Source organism: Ochotona curzoniae, unplaced genomic scaffold (genome assembly GCF_017591425.1).
Source record: "Ochotona curzoniae isolate NIBS_2020 unplaced genomic scaffold, NIBS_Ocur_1.0 scaffold_3835, whole genome shotgun sequence".
NCBI lineage: Eukaryota > Metazoa > Chordata > Mammalia > Lagomorpha > Ochotonidae > Ochotona > Ochotona curzoniae.
This window is the reverse complement of record NW_024467114.1, coordinates 21,426,548-21,446,732: the sequence shown is the minus strand read 5'-3', so window position 1 is coordinate 21,446,732 and position 20,185 is coordinate 21,426,548. Positions and strand designations below refer to the sequence as shown.

General features: G+C 45.6%; 1 protein-coding gene across 2 annotated transcripts in view; it reads left to right on the top strand.

The window, feature by feature from the left end:
* BMPER (BMP binding endothelial regulator) overlaps window positions 1-20,185 on the top strand; it is a 231,678-nt gene that overhangs the window by 204,686 nt on the left and 6,807 nt on the right. For both annotated transcript variants that reach the window (XM_040964857.1, XM_040964855.1), the window contains one exon: window positions 16,059-16,189. In XM_040964857.1, coding sequence (XP_040820791.1) covers window positions 16,059-16,189 — 131 coding nt within the window. The remainder of the gene's footprint in view (window positions 1-16,058; window positions 16,190-20,185) is intronic.

The following is a 20,185-nucleotide window of genomic DNA, read 5'->3' as shown; positions in this document are numbered from 1 at the left end:
TTTCTCTGCTGTCTACTGGTTTTTTTTTTTTTTTTGTCTCTAATGTACTACTGATCAATAAAAAACAATTTCTTTTTATTACCTTTTTTCTTCATCTCTTTGAAATCTTTGAAGGTAGAGAGTTTGACTTCTTCATTTCACCACATCTTAACACAAGTGCTACCATGTAACAAGTGCCGGTACATGCATGTTGGTTACATCCATGGGTGGCTGAAGCAAATTCATACCTACAGTTTACCTTGCCTTAGTGCAAGGCTTTCTGGGGGGATCACAGGTCATTTCTTTAAAATAGCCTGCCTGTGATTCTGTGAGCACTCCACATCATGTGTTTGACTTCCTCCATCTGTTTTGTTGCTTAACGTGGCATCGTGATGGCAGAGAATTTTATTGAAATCCAGTGGGGAATATGATGCTGGAGGCATGGTTCATTCTTTCAAAAGATTTTGTTTTGAGTAAAAATGTGTCAAGTGATTGTGAGTAGCGGCATTCTGCATCGCACAGGTATTTACTGAGCACCTTCTATAGTCTCGTGACCATGCCAGGTGCTAGAGACTCAACAGGAAATTAGACGACACGGTCCTTTCCAACGCTCATGTTGTAAAGGAGAACGTGAAACCCAAAATAAACTATCAGCTAGAGGGAGTGCTTCCTGCTTTGAGAGAACATGATGGAATGGGGAGTAGGTGATTTTTAAGATGTTGATGATAGCAAGGAAATCTGCAGAGCTGAGTCCTTCACAAGTGAGGCAGGAAGATGGTTGCTGGCAAGGCAGCCATGACCTTGGTGTAGTGAAGGAAGTGTGGAAAGCCAGGGGAGTAGTGAGCTGGGACTGCTGAGCAGAGCAGACATGTAGAGCAGGAAGAGCTCCAATTATCAGGGGGCTGGTGTACTGTGATCAGGGCTTTGTTAGACTGTGTTTTAAAGGTGGTGAGATGTTTTTGGAAAATTTCGATTAGAGAAGTGTTATGATCTGTTTAATACATCGAAAAGAACATTTGGCTCTTATGCTGTGAGGGGAGTGAATTTTTGCTCCCTTAAGTATTGTAAGAAATGGCTATACAAGAGTATTGAACTGCCTACCATGCCTCGAGGAAGACCTAGAATGAGGTCTGTGCAATAGTTGAAAACATGCGAGAAATAATGACTCTTCAGTTTGAGTCTTAGTAAAATCCTTTGTGACCACTCTTTCCTCCTATTTTTTTCTCCCAGGCATGACTTCTACCCATCATACTTATGTGGATTATTCAATCTTATCACTTTAAAACATTTTGGTCCATAAAATACCCCCTTACCAACCTCGCAGCATCATTAACTGTCGCAGTGTTATCCAGTCATGATTCTGAATTTTTACATGCCTGGAAAGAGATTTTTTTAAAAGTAGCTATTCTTTATTTAAAGCAAATTGCATCCTGTGATTGACTGAGCAGCGTTATTATGAGCCATTATAAAAGAGAAGACAGCCCAGAGGTACTTGCAAAGGTAACAGTGAAACAAAGCAACCTTTAAATTGATTTAGCAAAACACTTAGTTACCATTTCATGGTAGGCAAAACAATAATAAATCTTGAAAGAGGAATCATCCTAGGACGTTATGAAAGATACAACTAGCCTAAGCTCATTAGTTGCTATCAGCTTTTGTTTTTATGGCTTTTATATGAATGTTGTAAGAGAGAATGAGAGAACCTGTTTGTGCATCTTGGCTAAAGTCAGAAGCACATTTGTCAGGATGTTCAAGTCTGTCTGTAGTCATGGTGCTAACTTTGTGTTGCCAAGAGTCACATTTTGTTTACTGGACAATAAGGAATACTCTTGGCTCAACTACAGCTTCCCGTCCCCAGTATCTGTTAAACATTTTTACCTGGAAGCAGTCGTGTGTTGTAGCTGGCATAAACTGGCTTTCTAAAGCCCACTATTCATATCTCTTACCAACCCCATACTCAGTGACCAGTGAGTCATGTTGTCAGCCCAAAGCAAACCACACTGTGGGTGTTAAGCCTGCAAAAGCCAGTAATGCTATGCACTTGGGGTTCCCTGTGCTCCCCTGGGCCCCGGGAGCCAGTTACTCTGCCTTTATGCGATCCTACCATTGCTTGGATGCTCTAGCAGCATCTTAACGTGCTTCAGTTTAAATGCATCCCACTTCTTTCTACCTTGGTCTCCTCTTTCTGCCTGCCTCTTACTGATCGGCTGCAATCTCTAGAGGCATCTTCTCTGTTCCCCTGTGCCCTCGCAGGAGATTCTTCCAAACCACGCAATTATCCTTTGTCCTATCTGTGTGCTTTTGTCTCCATTCTAGTGTTCTGGCTTTTTTCCTCTTGCAACCTCTAATTGGGTCTTAATCTCTTGGCCTTCATCTTTCATCTGATCCTCCGTTTCCATCTCCTTCATCATGTTTAACTTGCCAGTGCCAGCTGGATTTCCATAGTGATTCGTTGTGCTTTGATACTTTTCTGCCAAAATTGTCAGTAGTTTCTCTTTAAGGAGGTTTCTAAGAAGGCATTTCAGAAATTTTGTGGGGGGGAAAGATGGAATGAATAGATGAGATAATTTTGGCACATTGTTGAAATCCATGCATCATCTTTTCTTGATGCCCATTTTCCATGAACTTCTTGAAAAATATTTATGTAATTGTTTGAAAGGCAGAATTACACACACACACACACACACACACACACACACACACGTCTTCCATGTGCTGGTTCACTGCCCAAATCAGTCAGAGTCAGACTGGTCGGAAGCAAGGAGCCAAAAGCTTCTTCTGGGTCTCCCATGTGAATATAGGTGGTACCAAAGCCCTTGAGTCAACCTCTGCTGCCTCCCCAGGCCATTAACAGGGAGCTGGATCAGAAGTGGAGCAGCTGGGACACAAACCGGGGCCCATATGGGATGCCAGTGCTGCAGGCGGCGGCTCTACCCACTGCACCATGTCACCAGTCCTCCATGGATGTTTTACAGCGCCTTGTCTGAGCTCAGCGTGCTTTTCCTTCCCGTGACTTCTATCCCCTTCTCTATGTTAATGAATTCCCCAAATGGAATATACATTGTTGCCAGAAAATGTGTATCTCAGGGACAGATTTTCCTGAAAGGTTTCTCTTCCCCTGTACCTGGGTAAACATGCTTTTGAGACACAGTTCAGATGATCCATGCTCCTGTCCGACTCTCCAGGCCAGAATGGTACCCTGGTTTCCTCGAACTCTCTCAAAAACAACCCATCCCTGTTTAACCCACAGCTGGCCTCCTGCCTTTGCAGTTTATTTCAGCACATTGTGTCATGTAGCATGGGAACCCTCCCTCACCCATGTTTGCCTGGCCTTGGACGCAGTTGCATTGCCATGCTCGGTAGATTGGTTAAAAGAATAAATAAAGGGAAAGAAGGTTTACGCTTAGATGGAACATCCTTTAGCTGCTGGATACAAAGGAAATAAAAATACAGGAAGTTGGAAAAAAAAAGGGGGGGGCGGACTTGATAGGGATACTTCTGGAATCCCTCCAGAAGTTTAACTTCTAAGTGGAACACTTTTATCTTATGTAATAGATCTGAAGAGGGTGTTGTATGGGAACTGAAATAGAGTAGGATAATTTCACAATGTAACAGAAGGCAGAGTCTGAACAAATGGGTGGAAGTTACAGAACACATTTCCATGTAATATATAGGAAAACTTCCTGAAAGATGGACGCTGTAATTGTCTAAAACAGGGATGCGGTTCCTAAAAAGCTATTGAGCGTCTATCACAGACACAATGCAGATGTATGCCCATATGTCATGAGTGTTATAAAAGAGATTCCTGCAGAGACTAGATGTTCCCTGGGTCTTTTAAGACTCGATGATTCTGTAATTCTGCGATGGTTTATTGAGTCATCCAGCCTGTTGTAGGGCTTTTGAACACTTACTCTCATAAACCGAGGCAGGTGGCCGCTATCCGTGCTGCTAGGACCTGCTGGAGAGTGGGGGGCACTGCAAGATTTAGGAAGAAGACATCTGTGAAGGCTACCTCGTGATCAAAAGTGGTTTCTAAATATCAGGTCCTCCACAATGGGAAAATGTGTACCACCAGTAAACAGAGGGCTAGAAAAGGCTTTGCACCATCCCGCCCACAGCCAAACAATGACTCCAGGCCTCGGTTTGTGCCAGAGAAGGACTCTGCCTGCGGTTGGTGTCAGTCCATTTGCCCTGAGTTCCTAAGGGCACAGGCTCTCCCTCCACAGCACCTTTGGTCTTAGCCCTGGTCTCCAGTCCTCCCTCACCTGGAAATACGATTTAAAAATAAAAGATTTACAGAGAGAAGGAGATACAGAGATCCTCCATCCACTGGTCCACTTCTCAAGTGGCTGCAATGGCTAAAGCTGAGTTGACCCGAAACCAGGAGCTTCTTCCAGGTCTCCCACGCAGATGCAGGGTGCCAAGGCTTCAGGCCATCTGGTACTGCTTTCCCAGGCCACAAGCAGGGAGCTGGGTGGGAAGTGGAGCAGCTGGGATACAAACCGGCACATACATGCGATCCCCGTGCATGTAAGGTGAGGATTTTAGCTGCTAGGCTACTGCAACAGGCCCTTAGAGGTACCATTTGCAAACATCATTCAATTCCATCCCCTTTTTGGCTAGACTTCTCTCCTCAGCTGCTGACCTAGAAGTTAGTCTTGATTTTTACCTCTCCCCTGCTGTGTCTTAGGGATTTTCACAGAAGTCTAACTGTTACAGACAGTGAGAGACTGGAAAGGCCTGCCTTTCCTGTGTGTTTGAGGCCGTTCTTCCCATCATCTTCATGGCTTGACTCCACCTCATGGCGCGGCTCCCTCCATTTAGCTTCACTCCTCCTCTCCAGCTCTTCCCCACTGATCTCTCTCCCTCTTCCCCTCCTGTTCTCTCTCCCTTTCTCCCAGCTTCTCTTTCAGTTGTCTCCCATTTCTCTCCTCTGGCTGCCACCCTACTAAAGGCCTAGACTTCACTCAATGCCTTGTTTAGTTCCCACCTTCTGCATACTTCAGGGTGATTCCTATTCTTGCCATTCACAGGAAGGTATTTCTGCTAAGGCTGCCACACCCATTCTCCATGTCCATCGAGTTTTCAGACTTTATTTCTATCAGGAATAGTTCAAATCTAGAGAATATACATTCCCCTCCCTTGAAATGCACAGACCATTGAACCATGTGATTCTCATTATCATCTAAGTAGCTCCTTCCTTTGGACTTAACTGTATGTGTACACATGTATAAATAGCACATTCTGTTTGAAGGAGGATTTGAACATCTTCTCCGGCCCAAGCATCGCAGTGTGATTCTCCAGCCCAAGCATCGCAGGGTGGCTGTGAGTGTGCTGGGATGCAAAGCCTGCCCAGGCCCGAGCGCAGGGCAGTAGAGCGAGTCAGGGCTTGGTCACTTAGGACACACTCGCAGGCTGTGACCAGAGCCACATAAGATGACCAGGAGACTGCTGCAGCATAAAGTTCCTCTGGTTTGGGGACCTCAAGCACAGCCCCTGTGAAAGCTACCGAACTGCCTGCTGAAGGAGGAGTGCAGGGAAGGGGAGTGGGGGACATCCTGTAGGTCAGAGTAGCAGCACTTGGTGCGTCCAGCAGACAACGTGCTTGATGTCTTGGATGAATGTTCTGATGTCTCTAATGCGATGTTCTTCTCGGTTGCTCATAGAAAGGAAACCTCGCCTTCCACCCCCATGGGACTGGTCTGAGGGTGCTGTCATCCCAGCCAGGGTTGGGGAGGCGGGCCTAGGGGATTGGGGCTATAGGGTTTATTATTTGACTTTGGGGAATGTCTGGTCACTAAGGCACTTGTCTATGATTTGAAAAATGAGCCTAGGATGAGTTGAGTTGGGCCTCTAAGGGTGAGTGGCCCTTGGTTTAGGTGCAGTACACCAAGTTCTCTGGGTATCTCCCAGGCTGGCTCAGGGCATCAAGTGTGGCTCAGGGCTCATCCTGCCCAGTACAGTTGCTGGATCTGAGCGCTGGTTGATGGTGGAGCCAGAAGACACAGCAAATGCTTGATGAAAGGCCCCAGCGTCTGAACTGTTCACCACCATACCACATTCTCCAGGGACAGCCTCTGCTGCCGCCCTTTTATTAATACACGCCGTGGAGGATTTGTGCCTCTGCCCGTTTGTGGGGCTTGGCAACCATCCATCGTCTAATGTGCAAAAGGCCTCTGGAAGGACCAGACCTTTGAAGCAGTGGGCTGTTGGTGGCTGCTGCGTGTGGCTGGGGTGTGGCTTCCAGATGTTGGATGCTCTGCTCTCAGATTTCCTCACAGCCCTTTCTGAGTGTTCATTCCCAGTTTCTGCCCCGGGGAAGCAGCTGCTGCAGCTGCACCAGGCAGACGCCTGCTGGCATTTCTGATGCGCAAATGGCCAGATTACACTGAGATGCTGCTGGGCCCGGGTACCCCAGAGAATGGTGTCCAGGAGAATGTCCGTCAGGAGTGGCAAAATGGACACACCTAATTCCCCTTTCTGAATGCTTCCTCTGCAGCTGGGAGGGAGGTGGGCAACTGTAATTTCTTCCCTGCGTAGTCTCCCAGCCTTTATTTCCTTTGCTGGGTGTGGATTCGTTTCCACCTGCCTGTCAGAGATTAGTTATGGGGCAGGACAATACTATGTTTTTCAATTGCTTTTCCCAATGGACAAAGAAAGGAGCGTGCAGAGAGGGAATAGAGTGTGTCTCAAAGCGCAAAGCTGGATTTTAATCCACGTGTGCTGCTTCTCCCAACAGATCCTGCTCTGGAGACTCTTGGGCAGGTGTAACTCCGGGCTCTAGAAATGTCCAGGGTGCTCTTAGAACAAACACTAGGAGCATCTGCTCTCAAATGCCATGCCTATGTGCACATGAGGCTGAGAGGTAGTGTCCCTTTAAGTGTTGCACCGGGACTCCGTGCTGCCTGACCCGGCTTTGAGCTGCCTTCTGTCCCCAGCCTACCAGGAAGGTCCTGAAGCCAAAATCAGGTTCTTCTTCCTTTCTGCATTCCCCCACGGTGTCCAGTGTAGTAGCTAGAGATGGTAGGCCCCGCGAATGGAATGGGATGACTTTAAAGATGTCTCTGTCTCTGTTGGAGGTCCAGATGCGGTGAGATGGGGTCTTCAGAGAGGAGATTCTGCGATTTGCTGGCTAAGCGGCTCCTCCTGATTTCTAGAGAGCCCTTCTAGATGCGGATGTCACCCAGTGTTAGGACTCATGCTGGGCTGTGGGAGCTACACTGCACGTGTTGGAAATTAAAAGGCAGCCACATCTAAAAACACAACTGCACATCAGCTGGCTGCACACCGGCCCCCCTTCAGCCCTCGCTGTGTTACCTCCTTAGGCTTGTCCCTGTACCACCCCCCAGGCCTTGGCCACTGCTTCCTCGCCTTCTGACCTTTCTTCTGTGCCTCTGCAATATTCTTTGTAATAAACCAGGAAACCTGAGTGAAGGATGGCCTTTCCCTGAGAGGGCTGTGAGCTTGCCAGCGATTTAATCACACCCTCGGTTGGGATCCTCTGGAGAATTTGTGCCTGGTGGAAAAATTTTTTTCCACACGTTTCAGTGACCAGAAGTGTCCTATGTGAAGAGGACAGTTTAGATTTTTCTGTATCACTCCAGTTTAAATGATAGAGATCTGATACTCTTGTACTTGAGCTTGTTTTTAAAAACAAAAATACGTGAGGTTCACTGCAGTGTAGAAGTAAAATGAGATTTTTTTTTAACGAGGAAGCTGCCGTCGGGGCTCCTTCCCGCCGCAGGAGGGGGCTCCAGTGCTTCGTCCTCCTGGCAAGCACTGGGGCCAGGCTCCTGGCACTGCACAGGGCTCAGTTGGCTGGCCTTACAATTGTTTCACAGAAAGGGTGACAGTGATGAATGGAGCATGCATTTAAGAGAAAAGAGATTGATTTTCTGCCAAGCAGCCATTTTCACATCCCTTGCCCTCTTTTTTTTTTTTTTTAAATTAACCTCCTACAAAAGCAAAGTAGTAGTCTGATTTAGGAGCACATGCTGGAAGAATTACAGATATGTGCTGCTGTAACAAACCTCAGACACTAGAGGGCGGTAGTGCACAGGCTTCCTCTCTCCCATAGGCAGTGAGGCCATCTTTCAGCAAGATCTGCCGCCCAGACTGCAATGATGAGTTGTCTGTCTGTCTCCAGGAAGAGTGATGTCTCAGCAAATCTCTATTAATCATGGTCAGTTTTGTCCTCTGCGACGTCGACGTTTCATACTTCAGCAGGGATTGTTCATCTTCCCAAGAGAGGAGGGCTTCTAATTGCGTTCCTGGCCACAGGGCAGGGCAGGTTGGAGATCTCTAATCTGAAAACCCCAAGCCCCAATTGCTCCAAGCTGCTTTGATGCCATGAGTGGAAACAGACCTCATGTGATGGGCTGCAATCTAACTGCTGTTATCAAGTCACCTGCAGGTATATGAGATCTGTCTGAAATAGAAATCAGTTTCTTGCTTAGACTTGGGTTGACCTCCCAAGTTATCTCATTATCTATATGCAGGAATACTGAACTTTTCTGAAGACACCCCAAATCTAAAACACCTCTTGTCCCTAGTATTTTGGAGAAGGGACACATTCAACCTGTCTAGTTTTTGATTTGACCTATTTCAAGGCCCTGGACATGGAAGATACAGAGTGGTGTGCATACCTCCTCCAGTTCTGAGGACTCAACCTCGGGCCTGGAGACTATCTTCTGCGTCTGTGGGCTGGTACACAGCCCCGTCAAGGCAGCAGGGGGAGGGGGAATCCTTCAGATTCCAGAACATGCTTGATGGGTGTTTTGATTACTGGCGACCGCAAAACTCTACTAAGAGCAAGTCCGAGGGCCTTCTTTGAAACACGGCACCTGCAGAGAATCCTTCAGCAGCGTTCCTTTCTAAAAGCAGGTCTCTGTGACCACAGCTGCCTTCATTATTCTGCAGAAATAGCCCAGAGTTTTAGATGAGGGTCAGGGGCTAATGACCATTTGCAGAACTCATCTGTTGTACTGGACCCGGCAGTGCTGCTGGCATCCTTCACCTTCTGGAGAATGTTAGGAAGATCTTAAAAGAAGAAAAAAAAATCAATAACCGTTTGATATCTGGAGAGCGTCTACGTTAGGTAAAATGTTGCAAGTGGAGCTGAGCCGGCAATGTGTATAAGATGGGGGTGGAAGACAGGCAGTGACAGGAGGCTTCTTGAGAAGGATCAGAATGGTCCGATAGAGTTTCTTTCCTTGCTAATTTGCCCGTGAGATTCGTGTTCTTGTCAAGGCAGGAGGAGAGCAGGTCACAAGGAGGGAAGGCCCCCAGAGGGCAGGAGATGAATCACAGGGCCGAGCAGGGGTGCTCGGGGACATAACTGAGCAGCTGTCAGGCAGGAACATGTTGACACTGCGGGCTTTAGGTTCACAGTTTGGGATGCAGCTTGGCGGGGAAGGGTCCTTGGAAGGAAAACAGCTGCCAGGCTGCCGTACAGGGGGCTCAGCTCCCTGGCCCCAAGGGTCTTCAGGAAGAGGCCATGTGACCGTCCATCTGACCGCTTTTTACTCTGGCAAGGGCACTGATCACATGACCACTAAAGCTCAAACGCGATGATTTGGAGACCCTGTGTCCTGACTATGACTCCTCCCTCATCCTTCTTCTCCAAGGAGTGAAAATGATCTCTTAAGATCAGCTCAGGTGTTTCTGCAGAGAAGTCTGTGTCCACCCATGGCTGCCACACCCAGTGGAGTCCTGGCCTGATGCCCATAGCGGCTCCTGTGCCGTTTGAGCTGTCTGTACAATCTCCCCTTCCAAGGTGGGGTGCATCTGCTCAACTCTCAGCCTCACTGAGTGCCCAGAGCAAGCAGAGTCCTGTGCATTCCTTCTTGTCCCTTGGCAGTGGGCTCAAGGGGATGGAATTCAGTGAAGCTGGTCTGGCATGATGTGCTGTCAGTGCCACATGACCTCCCATCCCCGAGATCCTCCCACCCCTGTCTCCCAGCTCACATTCGTGAAATGGACAAGCTGGTGGCAATTGCCTCAGCTTGGCAACCTCTAGCAGCCACAGAACCAGGAAGAGTCCCAGCAGGATTTAAGCGAGAGAAGACCATTGCATTGGTGGTGCCAACCTGTGCTTCAGGAAGGATCTAGAGGGAGCTACAGGACCTGCTTGGTCCTGGCTCCACAGCTGCCCTTGTCCATTCCTAACAGCTCAATGAAACATGCATGGATTAGCATAGTCAATCCTGGGGTCTGTTTTTCATAAGAAAGCTGTTTTTTCCCCCCCCATACCTGTTCCATGATGAATGAGGGTGAATTGTGAAGGTTTCTGTTTAGTTTTGAGAAGAACAACAGAGTTAGCTGCTACTTGGAGGCTGTTTTTGAAGGTATGCTGCAATTTTGTAGAAAGTATTTTTATGTGTTTATTTGAGAGAGGCGGAGAATGACAGACAAAAGGGGGGTGTGGAGAGGGAAGAGAGAAAGTTTCCATCTGCTGGTTCACTCTCCAAATATCCGTATCAACAGTGGCCAGTTCAGCTTTAATCAAGCCAGGAGCCAGGATCTTAGTCTAGGTCCCCCACGTGGGTGGCATGAATCAATGCCACTTGAGCCCTGGCCACTGTGAATTAGCAGGAAGTGGGAGTCAGGAGTCAGAGCTGGCACTCATGTGGGACACAGGCATCTGAACCAAGCTTTAACCATGCCTGCCCCGAATAGGGACCTTCTTACCTTGGCCATGCCTTTGCCTCTATGCAATTCAGGTTGGGAGTGATCGGCCTCAGAGCGAGCAGAGGGAGACCGCTTGGCTGTGCCATTGCTAGGAAGTGCAGGTACGTTTGGTATTTGGATGTTAGCAGTATTGGAGGCTTGCCTTTTTAATAACACAGAGAACTCTAGGTTGTTCTTATAAAACTGAATATGTGCTTTTCTGGAAATGTGACATTAAAGCAGAGTTCTCTCATCACATCCTTTTTCTCAGTCATTAAATGTTAAAAAAAAAAAACCACTCCCCTGGTAGACAGGAGAGGAGTGTAAGAAGTGGTTGCAAATGAAAATGACAGCAAGCAAGGTTGACATACAAGCAGCGGGGCTCAGAGGTTCCTGTGGCCAGTAGCCGTCTTGGCCATAGCTGTCAGGCAGCAGTCAGAAGGCAGGGGTGAGTGAAATTCAAGTATCTTTTCACATATCACCGTGCAACTGTCCAACCAAGTGGAAGCTAAACTACAGACATCAGACCACTTTTATCAACGGTCTGCTTTCTCTGGCACAAGGGGTACTTCTGTCCCACAGAGGCGAGTCCCTCTGCTTCACAGGTAGACGTGTTAGCTACCAGCACCCCTCTGCACTGCCTGCAGAAAACCATGGTGTAAGCCAGGAGTTCTAGTAGCTGGCTTGATCTGGGAGCCAGATGTCCTGAGCTTTTGGCATCAACTCTTTTGATGACTAGCTAGATACTCATTGATCTACACATTAAAGTTACTGTCTAACGCTAGAGTAATCGAACATAGCCCACATGCCCCGAAAGAAGGCAATAAGCCGTAGCTCCAAGATTTTTTGCTCCAAGATGTTGGATGGGCATTGGATCTAATAGGAAAGGGATCCCGTGGACATGCACCTGTGGGTTATAAAGGACAGACATCAGCTTCTCCAGTGGCAAAGACAGAGGAGTACGTTAGGGTAGGAATAGCAGGATGGGAGGAAGTCCTGACAGTGAGGAGACCTTATGACTCGTAGAATAATGAACAGAGAAGAGAGATGAAGTTAGAAAAATAGTCCGGAGTCTAGATTGTCAGCACCCTTTGAATTTGATGTCATGAAATTTAAACTTTATAGGTGCGTAGACAGAAGACAGGACTAAACTTTCTCTGAATCTGACTGCAGCGTTGAATCCCTCTAAGAGCACAGAAATGTGTTCTGGAGGGTGATGGTGCCACATGGTTGGTACTAGATTCTGTGCGAATGGCAATATTCTTAATGAGACTACTCAACGTGGTGGCCACACAACATGTGGCCACTGAACACTCTGAATTTGTGGTATTACTTCATTGTAGCTCGTGTACATGCCAGTTTAAATGTGGGTAGTGGCTACTGTTTGGGAGTCTCTTAAGAGGCAGTGGTTATAACTAGATGGGAGAAAAAGATGGTGAAGGCTGTCTCGTAGATGAATGGGATCATTTGAGCTTCAGTGTGGGAAATGTCCAGACTGTTTCATATGTCCGTATGGTGCTAGGAGCTGTGAGGGATTTTGTTTAAACCCTTTAAGGAGTCACTGAAGCAATACCCACACATAAATCCGAGAGAAGTGAAGCGGCTAGTGTGGGGCCAAGGGCTTCAGAAGTGGACTCCAGCACAGTGGTCACCCTGTGCTGCCCTGGCTTCGGATCCCCTCCGATCCCCAGGCTTAGAATGCGTACGAACCATACACAGAGCAGGAGTGCTGCCTGCACTGGTTACTTCTAGGGAAGATGCAGGATTAGGGAAGATGAATCAGAAAACAATTCCTAGATAGTCTGAAAAAAAAAAAAGAAAAAATAGGCTTTGAGGGCATTGCACAGTCCTGAGCCCTTTGTTACCTTTTTAATCCCATGGTAGGCAGCTGCCCTTTACCTGTGGGGTTATCCAGGGACAGCTCAGTATAATACCATGTATTTTCCCAGACCAATGGATGGCTACCAACTCAGCATCAAGCAGAATATACTGGGTGACAGAAGGTCACTGAAAACTGAGACACCAGTGCGTGCAACTATAAGGTGTGTTCTTATTGCAGAATCATTTAGTTGGTTAGAACAAAATAGTTGTACCCTTCCCTGAAATTTGAGGTGCATTTGAATATTCTCTGATTTTTCCGTTAATAAATTTCTTTGTAACCAACAGTGGCACGTGTGATTATTCCATTATCTATTCCATCCGTCTGAATATCAAGTTGATAGCATCAAAAGTCCAATGAGGTGGAAGTGTGAAGTCAGCACAGAGTAAACTGAATCAAGCCCTGAGCCGGGTGGCTGAATAGAGACAGATTGGAAAGATTTCAGTAGGAGAATTATCTAATAACTAAGACCTATAAAGGAATGCTTTCATTTTCTTCTGGTCTTTATTTCCTACCATAATTCTTAAATTCTGATTCAAATGTGAATATGCTTCATGCTATTCTCCTCTTTTAAAAAGAGTGATGTTTATCTTCTTAGACCATGATAGATGTTTATTTCATGAAATACAGACCAGAAGAAACTAGAGTGGGCCCTGACTCTCCCACTCGGAGACGAACACCCTGACTGTTTGGGCTTATCTGTTTTCAGTTAGTTTTTTTCCTTCATGTGAGATTACACAACACTGGGACGGTTTTGTTATCTTGCTTTTTGTCCCCATTAATCTCTCCTGAACATTTTGAAATATATTTCCAAAACATCATTCTATTGACTACAGAGGACTTCTCTCTAGATACCACCCACATTTATTTAACTGAGTCTCCGTGGTGGGTCATTTGTATTACATACCCAGCCATTTCAAATAGAGATGAAAATCCAATATTTGACCTCTTGGTGTGCATGCATTAGTATTTCCTTACATATGAAATTTCCCTGTGAAAGGGTAAGAACTTTTCTTTGGACTATCCAGAAATATTGGCAGGTATTTCTCTAGAGGTATTTTTTTTTTTAATGTAGTTTGAAAGACTGTGGTTTTAGAGATAGGGAAAATAAAAACACTGAGCCATAGTCTTGGTTGTGAGATTCTGCATCTGTTATTAACCATTTGATCTTGGAGAAGGTTGTTAATATTTCCAAGCTCTAAGTTCCTTGTCAGCAAATGGGGCAGTAATGATAGCTTTGCATCCCATTGCTGTGCGATGTTCAGGAGTAGGAGTTGCATTTCATTACCACAGTGGAATACGTAAGACCAACAACTTCAGGAAGGAAGTTTATTGCAGCTCATCATTTTGGAGGCTCGCAGTCCAAGATCAGGCAACTGTAATTGGATGGAGATGTCACCTTAACGTAAGACTTTGGTGGCCAGACTTTTACCACTTGGGCCTTCCAGTTCCATTCAGCATTCAACCTGATATTCAGATCATGACAAAAGAAGATAGTCTACACAAAAATGTGTACGTATCATGTTCCCTATAAGAGCTCAAACTTGTATGCATTTGCCGGTTGAACATGGGAATATTTACTTCTTTCTTCTGTCAAAAACCATGCGACTTATTTTGTATAAAAACCATCCTCTTGATGAGTGAAAATAACATCTCAGACTTTTTCGACTTCTGTGACAAAACACATATTCTCAGCCTGTAAAAGAAATCAAGTTCAGGATTGGCTTCGACAGTCATTCCTCCCTCTGATGTTGCTTATGAATGCCACATCGGCTAAGAATCCCAACCCCCTCATTTCAAAGCGCAGCCATGTTTGCGATCGTGTTTGTGAAGACAGTGCGTCCTTTGGTGAAGTAGAACATATGTATGCAGTGTGTGAACAAAACATTTTCTCTCCATCGCCTCAATGAATTGGATTTAGCTGTGTATGGTTTGTTTTATAAATAGCTTCATATGACAAAAAGTAGAAAAGAAGAAGGAAGACAGTCATGAGCAATCCTTCCAGCCCAAATTACATTTTATTTGTTTATTGCAATTGGACAGGATTACAGTGGAGGTTCTTTCAGATTGGAGGACACATTTTCTCTTTGCGTGACCGGAGGTTTTTCATGTGACTATGGTCATTTTACCAGGCTTGTTAGATGCCATTCTGTCCATATCAAGTCATGCAAACTAAAAATATGAGAAAAAGACCACACCCCAATAGGTCAGCATAGAGGATGGGAGACAGATCTACTGGGGAAGTAAAGATTAGAACCTGGGACAGCCAAAAGTGGCACTGTAAAGCCTTGCATGAATTTGCTGGATGTGGGTATTCTGAAATGAAAATTGAGACATCAGAAGAAATTATATTGGTAAGGTTTTATATATGAACGTTTAGAGGACTTGTATTTAAAGATTTATTTATTTTTACTGCAAAGTCAAATATATAGAGAGAGGAGGAGAGACAAAGAAGAAAATCTTCTGTCGGTTGATTCATTTTCCAAGAGACTGCAACGGCCAGAGCTGAGCCAATCTGAAGCCAGGAGCCAGGAGCTCTTCTGGGTCTCCCATGTGGGTGTAGGATCTCAAGGCTTTAGGCTGTCCTCGACTGCTTTCCTAGGCCACAAGCAGGGAGCTGGATGAGAAGCAGGGTCGCCGGGATTAGAGCTGACACCCGTATGGGATCCCATTGCATTCAAGGCGAGAACTTTAGTACTAGGCTATTGCACCAGGTCCAATTTAGCAGACTGTGTAAGGACACGCTTTTAGTGGCCTTCGCCAGTGAGTCCAGAGAGAGTACTCAATGTAATCTTAGCCTGAGTGTTTGGTTCTTGAATACATTTGCAGGTAAACATGACTTCCTAGAATTTCTGCAATAACAGTACAAGAAAATAATTAAGAAATGCAACTTTAATTATTATAGAGAGGAAATAAGTCAGTTTTTATGGACTGTATATTGTGCCTGCAATAACACTTACGAAAGAGTTTTTTGGTTGGGCCTGCCCTTTGACACAGAGAATTAAACCACCACTTATGAAGTCTGGCATCCTTGTTAGAATACCAAATTGGTTCAGATCTTGGCTGCTCCGCTTCCCATCCAGCTTCCTGCTCATGTGCCCAGGAGACAGCACATGATGGCATAAATGCTTGGGCTTCTGCCACACATATGAGGCACTCAGAGAGTCCTTTGCTCCTGTTGTGCCCAGCCCAGCCCTGGCTGTTGCAGCCATTAGGGCAATGAGCCAGTGGATAGAAGATAAATATCTCTCTCTTTGTCTTTCTCCATTTTAATTAATTAAAAGTAGTCTCTTGGTCAACGTAATGAAAGATCTATTTAGACACCAGATCTGTTCCCCTTTAGTCTCTGCTTGTTTCTGTTGCCCATATGTGCATGTTTGAATGAAGGGCTGAGATAAATCTGTGAGTACCTTCCAGATTCTTTGTCTCCCACATGGGTGCAGGGACCCTAGGACTTGGGCCATCCTCTGCTACTTTCAGGGTGTTTGAGTCAATATTTTTAAAGTTCTTTTCTCTCTTTTGGGTCTGCTAGGTCCTGTGTCACAGACATGTGTGAATGTCCAGTCCACAAGAACTGTTACTGTGAGTCTTTCCTGGCGTATACCCGGGCCTGCCAGAGAGAGGGCATCAAAGTCCACTGGGAGCCTCAGCAGAACTGTGCAGGTAAGAATGTCCTGAGCCATCCAGCCCTCTGCCGCTCACCCCAGTGTCCTTGATGGCAAGGCATCAATCAGGCTTGTCGATGCTGACAGGATTAGCCATTCCCAGCTGACCAAAGGGCATTGCAGCTTGATGAAAACACAAGGGCTTCCTATTGGACAGGGTAGACACGTGTAAAGAAGATCTTTGCAACAAACATATTGTAACAATGGAAGCATTTCCACTGTTGTAAAATCCTTTTAGCCTCAAGCTCCCAGCTAGATGTGCTCCATACATGGGTAGTCATGATTGTGGCTCAAGTAATGTGTGGCACAAAGGAAATCTGCGGTAATTGTAGCCATTTACGACTATCAAGATAAACATGGTTGGACTCGCTTTCCTTGTAGAAATGATTGTATAAATCCTAGCAGAATGTGTTTTTTTCCCCTCAAGAGAGAAATTTTTATAACTCTTTGTCCTCGTGTAAGTTAGTTTATTTAATATCCTTAAAATGGTTTCTTTGTTCATCCAAACATATTTATTACGACGTGGACTTGTGCTAGGCACAATGGGTTCTTTCCTAACTATAAGCGCTGAGGCCATTGCAGTTGAGGCATTGGCCATCTAAAGGGAGAATGAGACTAAGGCAGAAACTTCACGATAAGCAACTTGAAAATTATGAGAAGGGAGCAAACAGAGCAGAGTGATGACAGACCCACAGAGAAGGGTAAGAGGCAATTTAGGAAGGGTGTAGAGGGGAGTCCGTACCCAGGAGATGGAGAAGGAGAGGCAATGCCAGGAGATGGCATTGCGGCTCAGCTGAGAAAGGTCACGAGTCTGCACAAGCATTGTTGTGCAGAAGAAACGCGTTTAGTAGCCGTAAGGCAGAAAGAAAATAGCAGACATTCACAACGGATGGACACCTGCGTGGCTTAAGCCTAGTGGGCAAGGAAAATGTGGGTCAGGAGAAGGAAGCTGGATCAGGCAGGGCTTTGTAGAGAGGAAGCTAGCTTCTGTTCCAAGAGAAATGCAAGCTACGATTGGGGTTTTAGGCAAGCTCCTGCTCTGCATCATAGAGAGGATGGATTAGAAGGGGACGAGATGGAAGGCAGTGCTCCTGCCACGGTCCTGGTGGAACCCAGTGGTGGCTCACACTAAGAGGGTGGACATTCCTGTGGAGAGAAGGGGGCAGGTTATAGGTATATTTTTGGATTTCACGAAGAGTTGCAAGCATCTGTGATGCAGATGAGGAGCGTCTCAAAGAACCTCCAGTTGATAGGAGATGCCGAGGAAATAGTCGTTGCTGCTGCTGACGTGTGAGGGTGAGATGCCTGCACGTTTATCACATTGTTCAGGTTTGCCGAGAGTTGCCTAAAGTGAGGAAATTGGGGTTTTCAATATGCCACTCAAATCCTAACAGGCTCGTATGAGACCTAGAAAAAAAGGTGGTCCGTATAATCGCTGGCTCCAGATGCCTACCTTGGTGGAGGACAGATATGGTCGTCTAGATAGAAGAGTGAAGAAGAATTGTCATCAAGCTGTGTTCATAGTGCACACACATTGTGCTCTCTTATACCGGTAAATCAACTGGGCTGGACCTAGGTATCACTCTGAGAACTTAAAAAATAAACCCGGAAACTTACACTTGATTCCCACACCTACATATCACTTAATATGGTATTGTACAGCTTTCAGTTCTTCCTGGGTGATTCCAGCCTGCAGCCAGACTTAAACCTTTGAGTTAGTCCATGTGTTTACGTGGGTAGATTTGAGGGAGCAGGAGGCTGGCTCCTGGGGCTTGTTAAGGCTTCCTGAGTGCCTGCCAAGCGCCGTCACCTGCCCGTGTCCTTGGAAAGCACGCAGGTCCTCTGAGCTCCCTCTAACTTCCCCGTTAACTCTCTCTTGTGCAAACTCGAGGCTAATATTGACAGCAGAATCACTCTCCACAGCAAGAATACCTATCAGTTCTGCCTTCCTAAAGGAGTATTGATTCAGTCAAAAATCACATTAACATGCGGCTGCAGATGTTGAGAGTTGAGGCACATGGCTGGCCACTATCTTCAGTCATCCACCGTGGGGAGGAGGCAGTGAGGCTTTTGAGAGGATGAATCCTACCACCGATCCCAAAGGTTCCTACCTCCCTTTCTTTGAGTTCTCCTTCCTATGAATATCCCAGAAAAAAATGAATAAAATAAATATAGTCCAGCACTTGTCCATCCCTACTGGGGAAATGGAGGGCTCTGTAGAATTATATTCATTTTATTGGCTGTGGTGCCATTGTAGTGAAGATTGTATTATATATCAGCTATGCCAACCTTCTTCTCCTGGCCCACAGCTATACTTGGCACCATCTCACTGCACACATTGTGTTTGAAGACTATACATTTCGCTTCAGCATCTTCATTTCAGGGACTCAATCTCTGGAGCTAAAATTACTTTTCTAATGGAACTGGAATAATGCTTCTGAAAGGTACCATTTACCTCTCAAAATTAGTGGGGCCATCTGGGTGATGTATAGCTCCTCACCAGGGTGCAGTTGGAGAGGAATGTTTTACCCACACATGCATATACACACACACGTGTGCGCGCGCACACACACACACACACACACACACACACACACACATACACTTTATGCACTTGCAAGTCTGACAGTTGCTATATGGAGAAACACATTTACAGAAATAAGCAGCATCTCTTGGGAAATTCATTTCAGATTCCTCTAGAATATTGTGGACTGTAAGAACACTCATTTCTTCTTGTTTTTAGTTCCAAGGTCCTTTGACTCTCGACAGCACTTAAGGCCACTTAAGCAAGACACAGAAGAGAAATTTTCCAGAGTACAAGGCCTGGAAGTTGAACAAATAAGAAGCCAGCCAGGCAAGGAAGTCTGAATGAAAAATGACATTTTAAAGGCTACCCTGGGCTTTAACACTGTCATGACTATTGACACGGTGCATGCCCACTGACTGTCAGGAAGGGCTAATGGAACTCTAATTTAGCATGGGAATTACTAAATAAAATATAGTATGCTAAGGGCTATAGTGAAGGTACATAAAAATTTAATAATAGCCATTTATACTGCTATTTACTATTTGCTAAGTATCTCCTTTCCCGCAAGGCCTATACAAGCATTTTCTATTTTATTTTATCTTATTTAATGCCTATAGTAATCTATATGGCAACATTCTATTACCTACGTCTTACCTGTAAGGACATTATAGCTTGGAACAGTGAAGTCATTTGCTGAAGGTCACAGAGCTAGACAGCAGGTGTACTGAGAGCGGAACCCAGGTCAGTTTTCATTATAACCTCGGTTCCTTATCGTTAGGGGAACACGTAAAAGCACGAGCGTACTTGCTTACCTACATACGTAAGTATCAACCAGCTCATCCAAGTATCTGTGTTGACCTTCGTTAGCCATAGTGACTCCCTAATTTCTGTTCATCCATCCCATACCTCCGGTGGCCGTTATTTGACCCCTTCTGGCTCTCAATTTGTTTTGATCTCATTTCCTGTGTCACACTCTGCCATCCTTAGCAGAATTTTTGCCACTTGCCTGTAAGCGACACTAATTGTCACTGCACATTCAGTAATACATTTTATAAAGGTAAAAAAAAAAAAGTGCTGGCAAAGCGGATGTGCATGTTTTTTCTGCAGCTAAACGGATTTCTGGGCAGATTTCATCCTCCTTGTTCGGCTTCACAAACCTCCGGTGATTCTGGCTCCTTTCCTGCAGCAGGTCTGCTGTAATGAAACATACTGTGCTAGTCTTTGGCTGACCAAGTGCTTCCTGCAGAAGTTTAGGAGATAAGGTCAAATACAATGATCTTCAACCCCACAGTGGGGTGGAGGTGGTTGGGTTACAGGTACTGTTGACTTCCAGCCATCCCAGGTACATGGTTTCTCAGCATATTCCTAAAGTAATCACATAAACCTCTATGTATTATCTGTATTTCAATGCCCCTTTGAGAAGAAATGCATGCTAACACCAATCACTTCAATAATTTCCTGATTTAA